Source organism: Notolabrus celidotus, chromosome 19, assembly GCF_009762535.1.
Source record: "Notolabrus celidotus isolate fNotCel1 chromosome 19, fNotCel1.pri, whole genome shotgun sequence".
Taxonomy (NCBI): Eukaryota; Metazoa; Chordata; class Actinopteri; order Labriformes; family Labridae; genus Notolabrus; species Notolabrus celidotus.
In genome coordinates, this window is record NC_048290.1 from 3026013 (window position 1) to 3045444 (window position 19432).

The 19432-nt window shown below is 38.8% G+C and overlaps 4 protein-coding genes across 12 annotated transcripts in view; 3 read left to right on the top strand and 1 right to left on the bottom strand.

The window, feature by feature from the left end:
• LOC117830698 (ceramide transfer protein-like) overlaps positions 1 to 19432 on the bottom strand; it is a 152170-nt gene that overhangs the window by 132252 nt on the left and 486 nt on the right. The gene's annotated exons all lie outside the window — the stretch shown is intronic.
• On the top strand, positions 64 to 6151 carry LOC117831465 (proteinase-activated receptor 1-like). Its single transcript, XM_034710172.1, has 3 exons — positions 64 to 79; positions 1729 to 1770; positions 5205 to 6151. Exons 1-3 carry the CDS (start codon positions 64 to 66, stop codon positions 6143 to 6145), a joined length of 999 nt encoding a protein of 332 aa, XP_034566063.1. The 3' UTR covers positions 6146 to 6151.
• LOC117830699 (proteinase-activated receptor 1-like) lies at positions 7859 to 12301 on the top strand. The gene is made up of 4 exons (XM_034708934.1): positions 7859 to 8064; positions 8981 to 9031; positions 9733 to 9816; positions 10354 to 12301. The coding sequence occupies exons 1-4, from the start codon at positions 7947 to 7949 to the stop codon at positions 11727 to 11729; spliced, it is 1629 nt and encodes a 542-aa protein (XP_034564825.1). The 5' UTR covers positions 7859 to 7946; the 3' UTR covers positions 11730 to 12301.
• LOC117830700 (proteinase-activated receptor 1-like) lies at positions 13567 to 19059 on the top strand. Its single transcript, XM_034708935.1, has 2 exons — positions 13567 to 13843; positions 15942 to 19059. The coding sequence occupies exons 1-2, from the start codon at positions 13777 to 13779 to the stop codon at positions 17183 to 17185; spliced, it is 1311 nt and encodes a 436-aa protein (XP_034564826.1). The 5' UTR covers positions 13567 to 13776; the 3' UTR covers positions 17186 to 19059.

The window sequence follows — 19432 nt, forward strand, 5'->3', positions numbered from 1 at the left end:
GAAAGTCAGTAGTTATAATGGACTTCAACATATGAAATCATTCAGAGGACCCTACTAATTGCCATGGCTGAGTTAAAAGGTTTGTAGATGTCTCTTATATAATAATAGAAAAGCTTTTATCAACTTATAGGTGGACGTAACACTTTCCATGTCAGGTGGTACAACCAACCTAAAACTGTAAAAATTATATTTTCTACCTGGCCAATAGAATGCAAAAATCCTAATATGTTGTAAATAAAAAATATACTCACAAAATACAAATGTGTAAAGCACTGTAACCACTCTAAGGGATACTTACTAAAAGTTTCAGTTAGAATAAATGATAGGAAAGTACATATATTTTGACAAATGTCTGGTTGCACCACCTGACATTTTTTGGGTGCTCAAGTTAAGAAAAGGGTAAAAAAAAACAACATTTGAACACTTAAAAAAGCTGTTTAACGTACAAGCCCTGTTAGAGCACATTATTTCAGACACAAAAATATGCATTGCAACCATTCTGGAAATACTTTATAAAAAAAAAACTTACTGACTTATTTGTCAACGACCCATCTATATCAATTGTAATTTTTTTATATTTGTATGTTTTATTATTTTTATCATCAACTTTTGTCTTTATGTGTCAATTTAATGTTTTTTAATTACATTTTTGATATCAGAACATTATTGGGTGGAGGCTTCAAATAAGCTCCCAGTTTACTGCTTCTTCCTGCACAGCACATTATTTATCTTTGCTCTTTTTTGCGTGTATTTTTTTTTAATTGTGCAAATAAATAAACATAAACAAACATAAACATAAAGTCACCACAAGTATTTAAATACTTAGGGAGTGATTAGGATAATATTGAAGATCACAAGTCACCATTACTGCGGTTTCGTATACCTGCAATATCCTCATAATTGACAACAAGTTGACTTTGTTACAAACACAAGTCTCGACTTCATGAAGCGTCCCTCTGAATGAGAGTGGATGCTTTAAACTTAAACTTACACACAGATCAAGAGAGCTCTGAAAGCCTCTGTCATTCTGCACTGACTCACACCAACGTTTGATAAGTCAACCCAGAGCTATAAATGGTTTATCTTTTTAATCATCTTAATCGGAACACAGGAAACAAGTTACAGGTGTGAAAACACCCTTCAGTCTTTTCATAAGTAGTCAAAAAACTCGGACAGGAAATTTGATGAATGTCTATAAAAAACATTTCAGCCAACGCAGCTGATCTGTGATGATTAAATGCAGTTAAAACCAGTAAAAGAACTATTCACAACACTTAATTTTCAAAGCTAATTATGGTTCCAATCATCTGTTTTCATCAGCATCTATTTAACATTTCACAAGATGTCACAGCACACAAATTGCTCTCCAGATTCACCAAGATCTTTAAAGACAAATTAATAAAACCTGTGTCTTAATGTATTTATCAATGAATTAAAAAAAGAAAGACGATCGTTGAAAGCTGATCGTTCAGGTAACGTCAACCAGACCAAACACAGTGTTTCAACTCTGGCTGAGATCATACCACAAAATCCACTGTTAACACCCTTCCCTTTTCTTTTCCTTTAACACCCTATTGTTGAATTCCCATCCTGTCCTGGCTGAGAAACATCACAGGGGCCATACATATGAGCAAACATGGATACAGAAACCCCTAACAGGAATTGAACTTGAACTTGAAACTGGGTTGGAACTGTGCCACTGTGCATTGTGGATATTATCTCCCACAGCCTGTATCCTGACTGCTCATATGAGAATACGCTTATCTTCGTGTAGGCACACCCACATGGAGCATGCTACAAGAGCAGCTCGACCTCTGAGAGGACATTGTGTTGTGGTAAACTGCACTCTCTCACGACAACGTTTGAAGCTGCCTTAAATCAGAGTCTCTTTTTTACTCTAATGCTCTTGTTGTGTTGTTTTTGGATGAATCAGATGGTGAAAAAGTCTCAGATGGACATGAAGTCTCCATCCCAAATGAGCAGGCACAAAAAATAGCATAAATATTTGACATTTGGCGGCTAAAGAGACCCTTAGGAGGTATAAGGATCAAATGCCAAATAAGTGAGGAGCTAAAAGGAATCTTAACACTGACTAGTATCCAAAAACAGAGATGCAACAGTACAGTACGTATAACATCAAGTGTTTGCTTAGCTCACTTTGTCACATTCACAATGGATCATATATAGTGAGCAGGTAGTTAAAGCAGACTGAAACCCTAACAGGGTGAGCAGGGAGAAGTTTTTCCTTAGCATGACACACCCTCTCCTCGATAACAACATCCTCAGTATACATCATCAAACATTTATTACCCGGCAGTGTTGAATACTTCATTCTGATTGGTCAAAACCCCAAAACAACGATGATGTACATAAATTGTTTGTTTGTTTGTTTGTCTGGTTGGCTGTTTAGTAGGTTGGTTGGCTGTTTAGTAGTTTGGTTGTTTGTTTGTTTGTTTGTTTGTTTGTTTGTTTGTTTGTTTGTTTGTTTGGTTGGTTGGTTGGTTGGTTGGTTGGTTGGTTGGTTGGTTGGTTGGTTGGTTGGTTGGTTGGTTGTGGTTGGTTGGTATGTTGTTTGTTTTTGTTTGTTTGGTATGTTGTTTGTTTCCTCGGTTGTTTGGTTGGTTTTTTTCTCTGGTTGTTTGTTTGGTTGTGGTAGGTTGGTTGGTTAGTTGGTAGGTTAGATGTTTGTTGGTTGGTTGGTTGGTTAGTTGGTAGGTTAGATGTTTGTTGGTTGGTTGGTTGGTTAGTTGGTAGGTTAGATGTTTGTTGGTTGGTTGGTTAGTTGGTAGGTTAGATCAGTGGTTTTCAACCACTGTGCCGTGGCACACTAGTGTGCCGTGACAGATCGTCAGGTGTGCCGTGGGACATTATCAAATTTCACTTAATTAGTCCAAAAAAATATTATTCATATACTGCAAATAATTTGCCATGTAGTGTGTCTGTCCCTGCAGTGAAGTGATTGGTGGAGTAATTAAATACTTGTCCATATACTGACCTGCACAATCGCCCATTGGTTGGCAATAAAGTACACTTATGACCTTGTTCATTTAAGACAATAGAATTAATGATACACGCGAGAGGTGTGTGTGACAAGACGTAGGCGTACAACAGCGATGGATAAATATTCAAAAAGGAAAAATGAAAACTCCAAACTGGGCCCTGGACAAAATTGTAACCAGGATGAAGAGCATAATATGGGTGGTCTAAAAGGCAACTTTATGAGAAAAATGACAGCAGTGACTGCAAGAGCTCTCAAAGCTAGCTACTTAGTAGCTGAACTCATAGCCAAATCGAAAAAAGCCACAAATTGTTGCAGACATTAATACCTGCAAAAGCTATTGTAAATAAGATGCTTTGCCCTGACACAGTTAAAGAAGTAGGCAAAGTCCCTCTCTCAGATAAATAGATTAATATATTGAGAGACTAAATGTGTCATTTTGAAAACCTTTTCGTTGGTGGTGTGTCTCAGGATTTTTTTTTATGTATGAATTGTGCCTTGGCTCAAAAAAGGTTGAAAAACACTGGGTTAGATGTTTGTTGGTTGGTTGGTTAGTTGGTAGGTTAGATGTTTGTTGGTTGGTTGGTTGGTTGGTTGTTTCTTTGATTGTTTGTTTGGTTGGTTGGTTGCTTGATTTTATGTCTGTTTCTTTGGTTGTTAGTTTCTTTGTTCGTTTGTTTGGTTTGTTTGTTTGTTTTTGGCTAGTTAGTTGTTTGGCTGTTTTGTTTGTTGTTTTGTTGTTTTTTTGGTTAGTTAGTTGACTTCCCCTTAAGTTTTCTTAAGTTTTATGAGGCTTTGTGTTTGTTCATGTAGGACAGGAAGTCCTATGCTCCAGCTGTAATCAGCTGAAAGGCCCTCACCAACCCATCGCAGACCATTCTCACAACAAGGCGGTCTATTTAAACATGTCCTCACTCTGACTGATCCCTGCCGCACCAACGCTGCTCACACTCTACTACTGGGAAAGCTTTGCCTCCACCACCATGGCCTCCTCCCTTCCAGTCTAAAAGCCTCTTTTTTATCCTTGTAGGGGATTTTTCAATGTGCTTCCTGTAAAGCCAAAGCATGCTGCTTGGATAAGCTGGGTAACATTATAAAAAGCCAATTCTGTAGTGCCAAGTAAACTGTATTTTTATATATGGCAATAGATGGTGAAATCTATGAAGAGAGTGATCCTGACTGTTTCTTACTGAGTGTAGGGTTAATTCAATGTTGGTTTGTTTATTGTGAGAAAAAAAAAAAAAGATACAGAGCGTTGCAAAACTGATATATCCATGTGGTCATGGTTGCATTCGGTGAGTCTGTAGGCTCAGATTGGGATTCCTGGTGGAGTCAGAGTTCAGGATGGATGAGTCAGACATGTGCAGTACCTCCTAATCCTGCTCCATCGCCTCCCTCTGTCATAAACTCTCCTTTCAGCTCACTCTGAGGAAGTTTATCCATCAAACAAACTCACTTTCTCTCTGCCACATTTTTGTTTTGAGTGTTATGACTACAGCTTGTTTAATCTTGATTTTTATCAAGAATAGTTGGAACTTTCTTGCTCTGTGAAAAAGTAAATAAATATTAAATGATCTAGCGCCGTCTATTAGAGTGAGAGCGCCTATTTTTTCTTGAAACCAAAAGACATTAAAAAGCGTCATGATGTAAAAAAAAAAAAAAAACACCTCCCCATTTGCAGGAAATTTTTGTTTATTCTGCGATTCCATCTTAATCGTCTGATTGGCTGAGACTGCTTGGGAACAGGATGACGGCATCAGATAAGAGTTGGTTCTCATTCTGAAAGAAAGGCGTGAGGAGCACAGAGGATTAAACAGTGACCCTCAATAATGGTTTTATTTAGTTTGTATGACTTGTTTCATCTGCAAGATGTTTTCAGTTTGTCCAAAAAGCTTGCTGTTGTTGGTTCTAGCATCTACCTGTGCTGCCTGGGAATTACCAGAACTAAAATTAGTTACCGAGGCGCCACCAGGGGGTAAGAAGAATTTATGTCACTATCTGGTATCCATAAACAACAGATGACTTTCTGCTACATTAAATATTGGTAGAAAATGTCAAGAATGATATAGATGAATGTGCAACAGTTTTCTTGCAGTCTTTCTTTCCATCCCTCACGCTGTAATGTTTCATTGTGTAAATGCCGACAGGCCCCAATGTCTACTTTATGCTTCTGTAATCGGCAGTTAATCATAAGGCGCACATGCAGTGATCTACATGCTGAACCTGGCCTGTGCTGACCTGCTCTTTGCCATGGTGCTGCCCTTCAAGATTTCCTACCACTTTAACGGCAACAACTGGATCTTTGGCCCCGCCATGTGCCGTCTGGTCACCGCAGCCTTTTACTGGAACATGTACTGCTCTGTTCTGCTCATAGCTTGCATCAGTGTGGACCGACTCATCGCTGTAGTCTACCCTATGGACTCCATGACTTGGAGAAGTCCAGGAAAGGCAATCGTAGCCTGTGCAGCCATGTGGGTACTGTCCTTTGTTGGGTCAATGCATCTTCTCTTCACTGAACAGACTGTTCACCTAAAACAGCTGAACATCACCACATGTCATGACGTCCAGCCCTCACAGCTTTTCTCCTGCTACAAGATGTACTTCGTCACCCTCTGCTTCCTGCTCTTCTTCCTGCCTCTGATCATCACGGAAGTTTCCTACACTCGGGTGATCTTGACCCTGAGCAAGGCCCAACCAGGGGTTCCAGACCAGGCATTAAAAAAAAGAAGAGCAGTGGTGTTGGTCTCAATAGTGCTGGTGATGTTTGTGCTTTGTTTTACACCCACAAACCTCGTCTTCATCGTGCACCAGCTGAAGTTCAATAAGGAAGACGTGGCGAACCATGTGGATAGACTCTACATAGTTTATCAGGTGTTTCTGTGTTTGGGAAGTCTGAACTGCCTCCTGGATCCTCTGGTCTACTACTTTGGATCATCCCAGTTTCAGAAAGAGCTGTCCAGTGTGCTGGGGCATCAGAAGACCGCACAGGGCAGCAGCAGCGGTCAGCCAACGACTGATCCAAGCACTTCTACCAGCCAAACACTTCTGAAAACAAACCGCAAAGAAGGCTCCAAAACTAACTCTTCACTCACCAACAGCGACTCTCAAGGAAACCTCTGCAGCCAATGCAAGAAAGTCCTGGTTTGAGACACACTGAGGGGGCAATAAAGGGAAACTTGCACTGATTTTCCCTTTAGTGCCAGTAGGGTGAATACTTTTTATTTGAATATATGATATACTCTTAATTTAGAAGTGAAAAGGCCTCTGCATGTTTGTGTATCTCACCATCTGGAAAAACATAGCTTCCAAGAGTTGATCTAAATGTGCCGTTATGACGCAACAACAGGAGTGATTTGAATAGGCATGCATGGAAAACCACTTCCACTCCATGTTTCAGTCCATAGTTTTTTTGATCTGACTTGAGGAGTAAACAACAGTTTGGGGAAATATTTAGTCCTGAAGCTCAAGTATAAAGCACAGAGTTAATCTACCTGGTGTATGAAATGCTTGTGTCTCAGGTCAACAGAAAGAGCTATGAGTCTCAGTTTAAAACCGTTGGACGTATGTTCAATGACAGACATGCCTTTGGAGTGAATGATGAAGGAAAACAATGAACTTCAGGAAGTTGAATTCCTTCTAGAACGGCTTTGCTGAGCAACTGACGTAATGAAATGTTTTTCTCTTGCACTGTTTGTGTTAAACGCTACAAATAAATATACGACACATCACATTTAATGAAGGAAAATACTTTCTATTCATGTTTATGTCTTAATCCATGTGTATCACATTTAATGAAGGTATTTTTTTGTTGCAAAGTTTCCCATTAAACTTATTTTGAGCACTTATGTATCACCGATGAAGATTTGTCAGTTGTACTGTTTTCAAATAATCACCCTTTATTTTTTTCACTTGTGTGTTGGAATAAATGTAACCACATTATAAAGCCAGCATTGGAGTGTTAACCAGAGAGAGTGCATCTGATCTCTGAGGACTCATTTACACTGTGTTACAAGTTTATTCAATGTAAAGGAGCCAACAGAAAACCTATAACATATTTAGGATTTAAGGGGAATGGAGTTATTTAAGGTCAGAACAGCTTTGGCTGCAAGCCAAGTACACAGAATCCAACACTGACAAATAAGGAAAAGGAAATAACAGCCAGTTGCTGGCTCATGATGCAAATGCACTTAACATTCACAAGGAACTCTTTCCAATAACTTAGAATAATAAAAACAAAAATGAAAAACTCCCATGGGCCTCTTTGATGACTCTATGATGTGAAAGACTTAAGAAGTTGGGGACCTCAAAAGTGCCGATACATGAAACTCTACTTCAATGCATCTACGGCTATATTATTGTAATTCATTGCACCCCTTCCTCAAGCAGGAGCTCGACCACATCTGTCTGGAGATGGTTAAAATGCTGCAGCCCATCCTTCAACTAAGACACAATACAACAGAGCAGATCTCCGTCCATTGGCTTCCATTAGTGATTCCAATATTAAAAATATGACTTTAGGGATTTTACACCGCCTGAAAGGAGCATGAAAAGCAAACTGGTTTGGTCTTTAATATTCAAGAGTTTGAAGAAGAAGAGTTCTAATAATAATAGTAAAAGAAGATGTTTCTGTTTGCCCAGAAATGGACATAATCCTGCTCATTTACTACCTTCACATTAATTGTCTTATTGGCTGTGGCTGCTGCATGATGAGGAGGTGACATCAGATTGAAGAAATGAGTCTCTGGCTGCAGACTGATTGGTGACGGGGGGATTTGAGGCTGACCAGCCTGTGGGGCGGGAACAACATGGATTAAAATACACTGGGAGTAGATCTGCAGCAGGATACAACGGAGACAGGCTCCAGGGACACAGAGAATTTAACACTGACTAACCATATTTAAGATTTATTTTATGTATTTTATGTTTTCATTCATATTTCATTAGCAGGATGTCAATGTGTCTAAAACGTATGATCTTGGCGGTTCTCATGTGCATGTGGGCCGTCTCAGATGCACAAATAAACTTAAATTCCTCAGACCGGGATCCAGGATATACTATACCTGAAGGTAAGAGGAATTTAAGTCACTCTATTTTATTTCAGATACTTTGCATATGGAACTGAACAATGTCAAACTGGATTGAACTTGTTTTCTTACAGTTAACATGTAACTTTGTGATTTATAAAACTATTCTGATAGTAAATGTATGATATGATATAATTTAATATATGAGATGACAGTGAAATGACCAGTTGATTCATGGGTATGTCTCTAAAACTGCATCGATAAATGAATCAGTCACTTTTTTAGATAAACTTTTTCTTTTGATTTTTCAAGCAGAAAACATAAATCAATGCCAAAAGTTCTTTTTGAATTGATTAAATTGTTGCCTTTCTTTGTCCAAAATCACAGCAAACGTCTCAGAAAATTATAAACTTGGACTTTTGATCAAACTATTCAAGACATTCCTACAGTCACTCTGGAGTTACGATGGGAATTGGCGTGACATTTCATTAAGACTGAAATTGTCACCTGTATCAAATATATCTTGTATAAAAGAGATAAATATCTCTATAAGCAGAGCCAGAACAATAGATATAAATTTGTTATTATTACTTGCTGATACAGGTCTGTTTTTGATAAATCACATTTGTATCAGGGCTGTCAATGTCGATGCCTTGATGGGGATGTGATTAAATAAATACTCAATCTGAGCTTTCCTAAGTCACATAAAGATGTTTGTGGATGATTTTGTCTCTAAGTAAGTTGAAAGTAAATAAAACAGGACTGTGGGATAACATCTGACCTGAAATTACTCCCTTTGTGTGATTTACAGTTATTCAGTGTAAAGGGATAACCAACTGAATACTTACTCATGTAGTGTTGTCTATTAATCATAAGCTGAAGATCAGCTATTGATGAAAAAGAAAAATCTTAATGAGCATTCTCAGTGTAACATTTTTTAAATATTTTCTCTCTCCAGGTGCGCAAGCAGGAGTCGGCTTTGGCTATCGCGAACCAATCCCTTACATCGGTAAATATTCATCTTCTCACCTCTCTGTAGATCAGGGGTGTCAAACTCATTTCAGTTCAGGGGCCACATACAGCCCAAGTTGATCTGAAGTGGGCTGGACCAGTAAAATCATAACATGATAACCTATAAATAACGACAACTTTACATTTTTCCCTTTGTTTTAGTGCAAAAAAGTACAAGTATGTGCTGAAAATGTTCATTTAATGAACTATCTTTCTACAAAAACAGTTCTCCGTGATGAGTCTCATAGTGGGGCAGAATATTTTACTCTTTAAGCACTGAAACCTGCTGCAAACACACCAAACAGGTTACCTATTCACCTGACACAGAGTGTAATGTTTACTGCAAAAGAACAGAGAGATTATAATAATGAAGAAGGTAAAGTTGATTATTTTGGACACCTCAGCTCCGAAAGGAACAGTTTGCTTGCTGGACAGTGTTGTATGCAGGGTTAGTTAGAAGTTAGTGGATCATCTTATAGTGCTCTAAAAAGACTTAATGAATCTCAACTGGATTATGCAAACAGCAAGTAATCTATTTTCTCACTTTGAGAAAAAAGTCCCGGGATTAAGTGCCGTTCAGGTGCGCTCCATCAGCACTATGATTGTATGCGACCCCCAGAGGACAAATTTAAAATAGTAGTTACTTTTATTGAAAAATTGCTGTTAATTTCTTCTCTGTCATTTTTTCACTTTGCAAAGTCGTTCCGTGGGCCGAATTGCCACCTCTGGCGGGCCGGTTTTGGCCCGTGGGCCACACGTTTGACATCACTGCTGTAGATGATGGTAATACATGTAAAACAATTGTCTATCCCAAAGTTCTAACCCTAAGGTTAAAATGTTTGTTAATGTTGATGGGGACTCATTTATTTTATATACTCCTGTATGGAGGATTGGTGAATGGTTAATGATCTACTTAGACTGGGCGATATGGTGTGAAATTAAAATCTATGACTTTTTCACACCAAACTCAATTTCTAACCATGAGTGCACATGAGTTATTATAGTCTGCCCAGTAGGCACAGGACATTGGATGCTTGCTGCCTTTGAATTTTCATTACAGTAGTTAAACTAGAAACTCTACTGTGCGGCTGTCTCACTGTCTATGGCCCCTATTTGACAACTACTGGAATTTTTAAAGGGGGAGAGTGCCTGGCTAGCAGCCATGTTGTTTTGGTGTGTCTTAGTAGGAAGTAAATGAGGGGGAGGGTGTGAACATTGGGAGCCCACTGCCCAGGAGGAGTGGTGGAGAAAATTAAAGAGAAGATTTTTTTCCTACCAATACCTGTGTGACACATTTTTCTCTCTCTTAAATCCATGCAGATTGGCAAGGTCCACCAGAACTTCAGAAAACTAAAGATGATTTATACTATGACTCTGTACCTTCTGACATAAGCTATCCTGATCCATCAGGATATAATGACTCTGTACCTTCTGACATAAGCTATCCTGATCCATCAGGATACAATGACTCTGTACCTTCTGACATAAGCTATCCTGATCCATCAGGATACAATGACTCTGTACCTTCTGACATAAGCTATCCTGATCCATCAGGATATAATGACTCTGTACCTTCTGACCAACGATGTAACCAAGAACAAGATGTTGATAAAATTCCTTATCCGAGGACAAGCAAAGGTGTCGCCAGCAGGAAGGAAATCTCAGATCTGGCAGAGCTGTTTCTAACAGGCCATTTGTCCACCGTCCTCATCCCGTCCCTCTACACTCTGGTCTGCCTCATCAGTGTGCCGTTCAACATCTGTGCGCTGCTGGTTTTCATTCTGAGGATCAAACCAAAGCACCCTGCAGTGATCTACATGCTGAACCTGGCCTGTGCTGACCTGCTCTTTGCCATGGTGCTGCCCTTCAAGATTTCCTACCACTTTAACGGCAACAACTGGATCTTCGGCCCCGCCATGTGCCGTCTGGTCACCGCAGCCTTTTACTGGAACATGTACTGCTCTGTTCTGCTCATAGCTTGCATCAGTGTGGATCGGCTCATCGCTGTAGTCTACCCTATGGGCTCCCTGACTTGGAGAAGTCCAGGAAAGGCAATCATAACCTGTGCAGCCATGTGGGTACTGTCCTTTGTTGGGTCAATGCATCTTCTCTTCACTGAACAGACTGTTCACCTAAAACAGCTGAACATCACCACATGTCATGACGTCCAGCCCTCACAGCCTTTCTCCTGCTACAAGATGTACTTCGTCGCCCTCTGCCTCCTGCTCTTCTTCCTGCCTCTGATCATCACGGCGGTCTCCTATACTCGGGTGATCTTGACCCTGAGCAAGTCCCAACCAGGGGTTCCAGACCATGCATTAAAAAAAAGAAGAGCAGTGGTGTTGGTCTCAATAGTGCTGGTGATGTTTGTGCTTTGTTTCACACCCACAAACCTCGTCTTCATCGTGCACCAGCTGAAGTTCAATGAGGAAGACGTGGTGAACCATGCGGATAGACTCTACATAGTTTATCAGGTGTTTCTGTGTTTGGGAAGTCTGAACTGCCTCCTGGATCCTCTGGTCTACTACTTTGGATCATCCCAGTTTCAGAAAGAGCTGTCCAGGGTGCTAGGGCGTCAGAAGACCGCACAGGGCAGCAGCAGCGGTCAGCCATCCACTGATCCAAGCACTTCTACCAGCCAAACACTTCTGAAAACAAACCGCAAAGAAGGCTCCAAAACTAACTCAAAGGTTTAATAATGGTTTGATTATCCTAATATCATGGAAACAGAATCATTTTGTTTTGGAGTCCAAAAGGAGTTCACAGGTAATCTACCAAGTGTATGTAAAGATTGAGTCTCTGTTTAAAACCATCGTATATGTTCAATGACAGACATGCCTTTGGAGTGAATAATGAAGGAACACAATGAACTGCAGGAAGTTGACTTTAGTTAAGGATGTGCTTTTTAGAACCACTCTGCTGAGCCACTGACACAATAAAGTGTTTTTCACTTGCACATTATTTGTTAAACGCTACAAATAAATATATCAAACATGTCATTTAATGAAAAAAAAAGCTTGATATCTTTGTAATTGTTCATATATATTTTTATCACACAAGTGTTTGTATTTTTCTGGTAGTATGTCTACTGAAAAAGTCATATTTAAGCACTAAGTTTTCACTTCTCAAAAATGTGTCAATCGTGTACTTTCCCCTTAAATAACCACTCTTCATTTGACCACTCGTGGGTTTGAATAAATGTTGTCACATCATCATGGTAGTAACATCACATCCTTGTAAGTCTTTCTACTTCTTTCTAATACATGAAGCAGAGGTTATAATAATATAAACAATCAATAAATGTTACATGTGTGATTAGTGTTGATGTTTTTACACAGCACCACCCTCCTAAATCCTTAAATCTGAATGACTGAATTTAAATATCTATAAGGACATATTTATATTATGTAGTATTATTATATAAAGCAATAAGCAAATGTCTATGTGTGTATGTGTATATATGTATGTGTAGTTCTATTATATATAAAGCAATAAGTTAAAATAGAGATTAAAAAAATGTAATTGACAATTAACAATTTATTAATAACAGAGAAGGGGGGGTGATCTAATGTACTAATAATCTAATAATACTACAATATATTATTATCATGTTTATTATTAATATTATTATTAATATTATAATTTTCAGACTCAGAATCTGAAATACTTTATTTATCTTGGGGGGAAATTCAGTTATTACAGTATGCTCTTATAAACAGTTCGTAATAAGATATAAATACAAATAGAATTAAAAACAATAATAATAATAAAGTATATACAGAATTGCAGAGCAGATGTTGTCTGTCTTTTTGTTTATTGTCGATTTTGATTATTAGTTTTAATTTATAGTAATTATTACTATGAGCTTTTTTTTAACATTTCAAAACAATTCTGATTTAATCTAAGAATTCTGAGAAAAAAGTCAAAACTGTTTTTTTTAGATTTATATTCATTGAAGTATTTATTTCAATGGCCTAACTTAAAAACATTAGTAGTAGAAAGAAGGAATAAAATAAGATATAAATATGAATACAATAAAAATGTAATAATAGTAATAATAAAGTAGGCTATATACAGAAGTGCAGACTAGTGAGAATATTTATACAATTTTTGCATTGTATATCTGTTTTTTTATGTCTGCTTCTTTGTTTATTAACACTTGAGATTATTATTATTATTATTGTAATTTATAGTTATTATTACTTTATTTATTTTTTACATGTTCGAAATAAACACTTTCAAGTCTAATCCAATCTAAGAACTAAGAGAGAAAAGTCAGAGTTCTAAATCATGTTTCAGTATTTAATATTTTAATGGCCTCACTTTAACAAATCTGCATTCCTCATCCTCTTCCACAGAGTTAAGTGTTTCTTGTTTGTTTTGCGCCCTGGGAATGACTCTTCCGTTTGAGCCAAAATAACTCCAGAAGTTTTCTTTTGACAGGAAATCTGTTTTCGGTTATTAACTCCACAGTGAGGGTCTGATTGGCTGTGGCTGCTGTGTGACGGGAAGGTGACATCAGTCTGCAGGAATGTGTCTCCGAGCTGCAGACCGGCTGCTGCTGATTGGTGGACGGGACGTTTCGGACGGACCGGACTGCGGGCGGAAACAAGACCCTGTCCCACATTCAGCGGATGAAACTCAGGAGGAGAGGAACTCTAAGAGAGGTGATCGGATTATAGAGAAGTCAACGACGGATAAAGACATTTAAAAGACTCGTTTTTCGACAGGGAGCTGTTCGAGATGTCTTCAAAAAGTTTGCTGCTGTTGGTTCTTCTGTGCGCGCGCGCTGCGTCGGCTGCCAATAACGGTAAGACGTCACTTTGACCTGGATGAAAACGCACATGCGTAAAGCAGTTAAATAGTCTTTTAATTTGACTAATAATGCTAATTTTTTTTCTTTGATTTCACCCAGAAATCATGGGAAATGTTTGGATATAATTGTGCAGGCCTTTTGAAGATTACTTATTTAAACAACAGAATTTAACCAGATAACTTCCTGTGCTGCATTTCCATCTTACAGAACAACTCACGTTTTTAGGCTTAGTTATTTTGTGTATCTATTTATTTATTTTTTACATTTTTTAAAAACTCAGTAAATCAACCTGTGAGGGAAATACTTGTTGGTTGAAACCCAATACAAACATTTATTCATTTTGTTATTTAATCTCTCTCTACATTCAATCAGTGTGACGAATGTAGAAAATTAAATATACATTTTTTAAGAGCTAGCATAAATCAAACTTTTGAAATATTTCTTCACCAAAGGTCCCAAAACAAAAACAAAAAAGTTCCTTTCCAATAGAGCAGGGCTTCCATGACCTCCAAAATATAGGTGCCAAAGACTCGCGACTCCAACTGTCCCTCAAAGTGATTTAATGTGGCTTCTTTAGCTGGTCTGGAGAAACTGATCCTACCATATGAGCATGTGTCTGTGTTTCCTGTGCCATTATGAATGAACCTGCTGCTACTGATGCTTTTGATATTGAACTGTTCACTAACCCTAAACTTAGGAGTCATCTGGCAACAAAGAAAGGCAGAAAACTCATTACATTTACTATTTTCAAGGTTTTATTTCAAGTTTAGCTACTATTTTTGTTGATATTTCTTTTTAATATAGTGGGTAAAATGTACTTTTGGATAACTTAAAAAAAAAAAACATTCTGGAAGACATCTCACGACCCCATATTTGTGTCTCGCGACCCCCCAGGGGGTCCAAAACCAACACTTTGGGAACCCCTGCAATAGAGGCCTAAAGCAGACATGCATTTATATATTTTATTTGCTCCCTTTTCCCATGGTAATTTCACATCAGCTTAAGTGCAAGTTTATTCAATTAGACGATCCAATGTCATCCCCTTTGCTACAGAATTACAAGTCAGTTTAACCCTCCTGTTACCCTCAAATTTACTTTTATCCTTGGGGTCAATTAGACCCCAGCACTTTAAACCACCAGAAACTGACTGTCACCCTGGTCTTTGTTTCAGGTACTTTATGTTTCTTTGTTGACTATCTCAATAGTCATTCAGATAAAATATATTTCAAGCATAAACATAATTTAAAGCATTTAGAAGGACTTTATTTGTAAAACAGAACATGAAACTGCTGTGTGTTTGTCACGCTCTCGCCGGCCCTGACTTGTTTCTATGTTAACAAAACGCACGACACGGGACTCATCATGGAATATTTTTAGAGACATGGTGGCTGGAAATATTTTATCTCAATCTGAAGGTTGAGGGAGGCTGTTTTAGCTTAGAGAAATGTATGTTATAGTGATCTGAATATCATCCAAAACAAATGTGTGTAAAATGTTGATATTTCTTATGTTTTATACAGCTAAAACAACCTTGGGTCAAATTGACCCCAAGGAACATTGATGGGTAACTTTTTTTAACAGGAAATTGGAACATATCAACACATATTTTATGTTTTCCCATCTGTCCCCATTAAATTCAGAAAAGTCATGAAATATGAAGCCAAAAAAATGATGTTAATCATTACAGGGTCCAATTGACCCCAAGGGTAATAACAGTGTTTGATTTTTCGTTATTGAACGCCCAAAATGGCAGTCACATCCACCACTTGCTGTGGCTCCAGGACGGCTGTATTGCTGTAATGCTCTATGACACAGCTATGTAAACAAGATGAGAGAGCATCTCGTAGTGTGGACAGTTTGAATGTATTTTGATCTAGAAATGATTCAGGATGACGCTTCTTGTTGGTGTACTGGATCTTCAAGGATCACGTTTGTAGAGTCTAACATAACAATTAGAAGATAATAACAGTTTATCTTCCTTTAGGAAAACAGACAACACCTGATGAATTGATCGAGTCTCTTTTTCTGCTTTAAACTATAAAATCACTACATGAAATATTTGTTTGACACATTTTTCTCTCTCTCTTTCCAGTCAGTAAATATCAAAGGACCTTCATCTTCTATGACAGTCCAGAAATGGAGGATCTGGGACAATATCTTGAAACTGATCCCACTAAAAATCCTGCTTCTGGATCTCGCCTGGCACATAATGTAACCAACACCAGCTGGAGGGAGCTCTCAGGGGAGGCAGAGCTGTTTCTAACTGGCCCTGTATCCACAATACTCATCCCTTCCTTCTACACACTGGTCTGCCTCATCAGTGTGCCAATCAACATCTGTGCGGTTCTGATCTTTACTCGGAGGATCCAGCCAAAGAAGCCTGCTTCGATCTACATGCTGAACTTGGCCTGTGCTGACCTGCTCTTTGCCATGGTGCTGCCCTTCAAGATCTCCTACCACTTCAACGGCAATGACTGGATCTTCGGCTCCGCCATGTGTCGAGTGGTCACCGCTGCTTTTTACTGGAACATGTACTGCTCTGTTCTGCTCATCGCTTGCATCAGCGTGGACCGGCTTCTTGCTGTAGTCTACCCCATCAACTCCCTGTCTTGGCGGAGTCCTAGAAACGCGATCATAGCCTGTGTAGCGATGTGGATTCTGTCCTTTGTTGGGTCACTGTATTTCCTGCTGAGTGAACAGACTATTTCACTTACAAAGTTGAACATCACAACATGCCATGACGTCCAGCGCTCACAGCTCTTCTGGGTCTACAAAACATACTTCATCACCCTGTGCTGCCTCCTCTTCTTCCTGCCTCTGCTGGTCACCGTGGTGTCCTACACTCGGGTGATCTTGTCCCTGAGCAGGGGGGCAGCGGGAGTTCCAGGCCGCTCACGCAAAAGAAGAAGAGCAGTCGTGATGGCTTTAACCGTGCTGGTGATGTTCGTGCTTTGTTTCGCCCCCACAAACTGCTTCCTCTTCATGCAGCAGCTGCAGTTTAACCAGGGAGACAAGTCAAGTCGTGAGGCCTCAGACAGCCTCTACATAATCTATCTGGTGTTTCTGTGTTTGGGGAGCCTCAACTGCCTCCTGGATCCTCTGGTCTACTACTTTGGATCATCCCAATGCCAGAGAGAGCTATCTAGTGTGCTGAGGTGTCAGAAAATCACCAAGGGCACCAGAAGCAGTCTCTCATCCTCTGATCAAAGCAGGTCCTCCAGCAGAACTCTTCTAAAATCCAGCCGTAAAGATAGCTCCAAAGTGAGCACTCCTCTCACCAAAACGGACTCAATCCAAGCCAGCCTCAGCAGCCAGTACAAGAAGCTCATGGTCTGATACACCCTTGCAGAGGAATTCTGGTATTTTCAAACCTTTGTGCTTTTAAAAAAATATAAATTGTGGGATCCAAATAACTTAAAGGTACAACCAGCTTTGGAATTGCAGGAGTGGACCGCTTTAGTCTTTATCTGTGAGACACATGATCGAAGCAGCCTTAAACAAGGAACTTCTATGTTTTGAAACAGCTGTAAATGTCTCAAGTGGAAGTGGTACTTCTGCCGTTTAAAATATCATACCTTACCAAAAAAGGGTATGTCTCTGTAGCCTTTATTTTTTTAGTGTTGTGACATACTTGCGGCCAAATTCCACCAGATCTGTGTCCGGTCCGTTTCCGATCCGTCACAGCACCAAATCTGACAGGTTTCTATTCTAGTCAATGTGTTAACTTCCACTGGATCCACTCTGTTGTGTGCGTCTCTGATCCGGCAGGTCCCAACAGATCAGATACACAAGACTTCTATTTTTCCCAGATGCCGGAGTACGACGCATCAATCTCAACAGAGCAGATGGAGCGGGACAGGAAGTCAGGCACCAAAACAAAATGAAAACATCCGGTTAATTTTCAGAATAAAACACTCTGTGTTATCACCAGATCGTATTTCATTTAACTACAACAACAAACCATCATGATGAGCGGAGCCAGGCCTGGAGTCAACAGGTCCGAGGTTTTCAGAGGACCAGAAAGACAACATGGACGAGGAGAGGAGGAGGAGAATCCTTGATTCAGTGATTACCGCGGGAAAACCTCGGCCACATGACCCCAGCTGTCCGGCGGTCCTGCTCCGTGCTGCGTTACGAAAACGCAAGCAGTGAGTGTTGGACGCAAAGCCGGAGACGGACCAGACACGGATCTGGTGGAAGTCCTGTGTTAGAACCACAATCTGAGCCTATCATGAAAAAAAACAAGCACTTAAAGTTAATGCACTGTGACCTTGGGAAACTTCCCCAAAATGTGTTGCCAGCTTAAGAAAGCATTTAACTTTGTACCTTTGAGTTGTTTAGACCCCAAAGAAGGAAAATAACAGGACCACGAGTTTAAAAACACCAGAGTTCATCTTTAATAAGACTGACTCACCCATAGTTTTCAGGTAATGAAACTGTGGATTTTTTTATTTTGCAATATGAGTACCAGCAAATGAAGAATACTTCATTATTCCCTCTATTGTAAGGGAAGTGAAAAAACATATCATCATAAACAACTGAAAGTCTTAGTTTCCGAGGAACAAATGTGCAAAGGAAGAGGGGCCTACTGTAGTTACAACAACAATGAATGGTAGGAAGCTGATAAGAATGTGCTCTCTAGAAAACTCTGAATCCTATGGCTCTCATTTTTCAACTGTATTATTATAAACTGTAAAAGAATCTAGAAGTATTATTTTTTAATGAAAGGAAACTGTTGTTTTTGTAGTTTTTTAGTCACTTCTTTGTTAATATGTCTGTGAATTATCTCATTTTCCAGCACTTTTGTCTCACATTTAAAAATGTGACTACTTTGCACATGAATACTCACCGTATTTTCACCTCTAGCTGGTTAGAAATAATATCTTACCATATCATGTGACTGTGTTTCAAAGATAATCTGTATGCAACAGTTATGGGCTGTTCATGCATTATATCCTGACATCTTTAGCCTCATGCTGCACTCTGCTGGCTGGAGATGTGAACTGCTTCAGGTGTACTAGGAAATCATCCTAATTATTCTTCAGGCTCTTTTTTCCTCCAGCAGGTGGCGCTGTTATACTTCTTATAAACATACTCTCACTGTTTATTAGTCTAAAAAAAGAGTTAGCACAATGTACAGGAACAACTGACAGATTAAATCACTTTATTGTCTTAAAATTTAAAAATAAAACATGTCTGTGTTGTATTTTATGAATGTGACATAAATGTTTTATAATGTTTTGTATTTTGTGGGTTGAATATTAACAGAAATTGTGTACTTATATAGATGAATGACCAAAATAAATATTTTTTCATGTTCATATAAAATAAAAAATAAAATCTGATTCAGTGCCAAAATGTTTTAAAGGGTTTAAAATGTATATTGGTGTTATTGTGCATAAAATAAAAACAGAAAATAGAGCAAAATACTGAAAAATACAAAAAGGTAAAGTTATAAATTAAAATTTTAAATGTTTAAATTGTGTTTTCAAAATGAAATAAGTGGTATGTCTATTTTAATACACTGAATCAAGTGTGGAAATTGTATTATTTGCAGTCAGAGGAAATATTCTTCTGTATTGA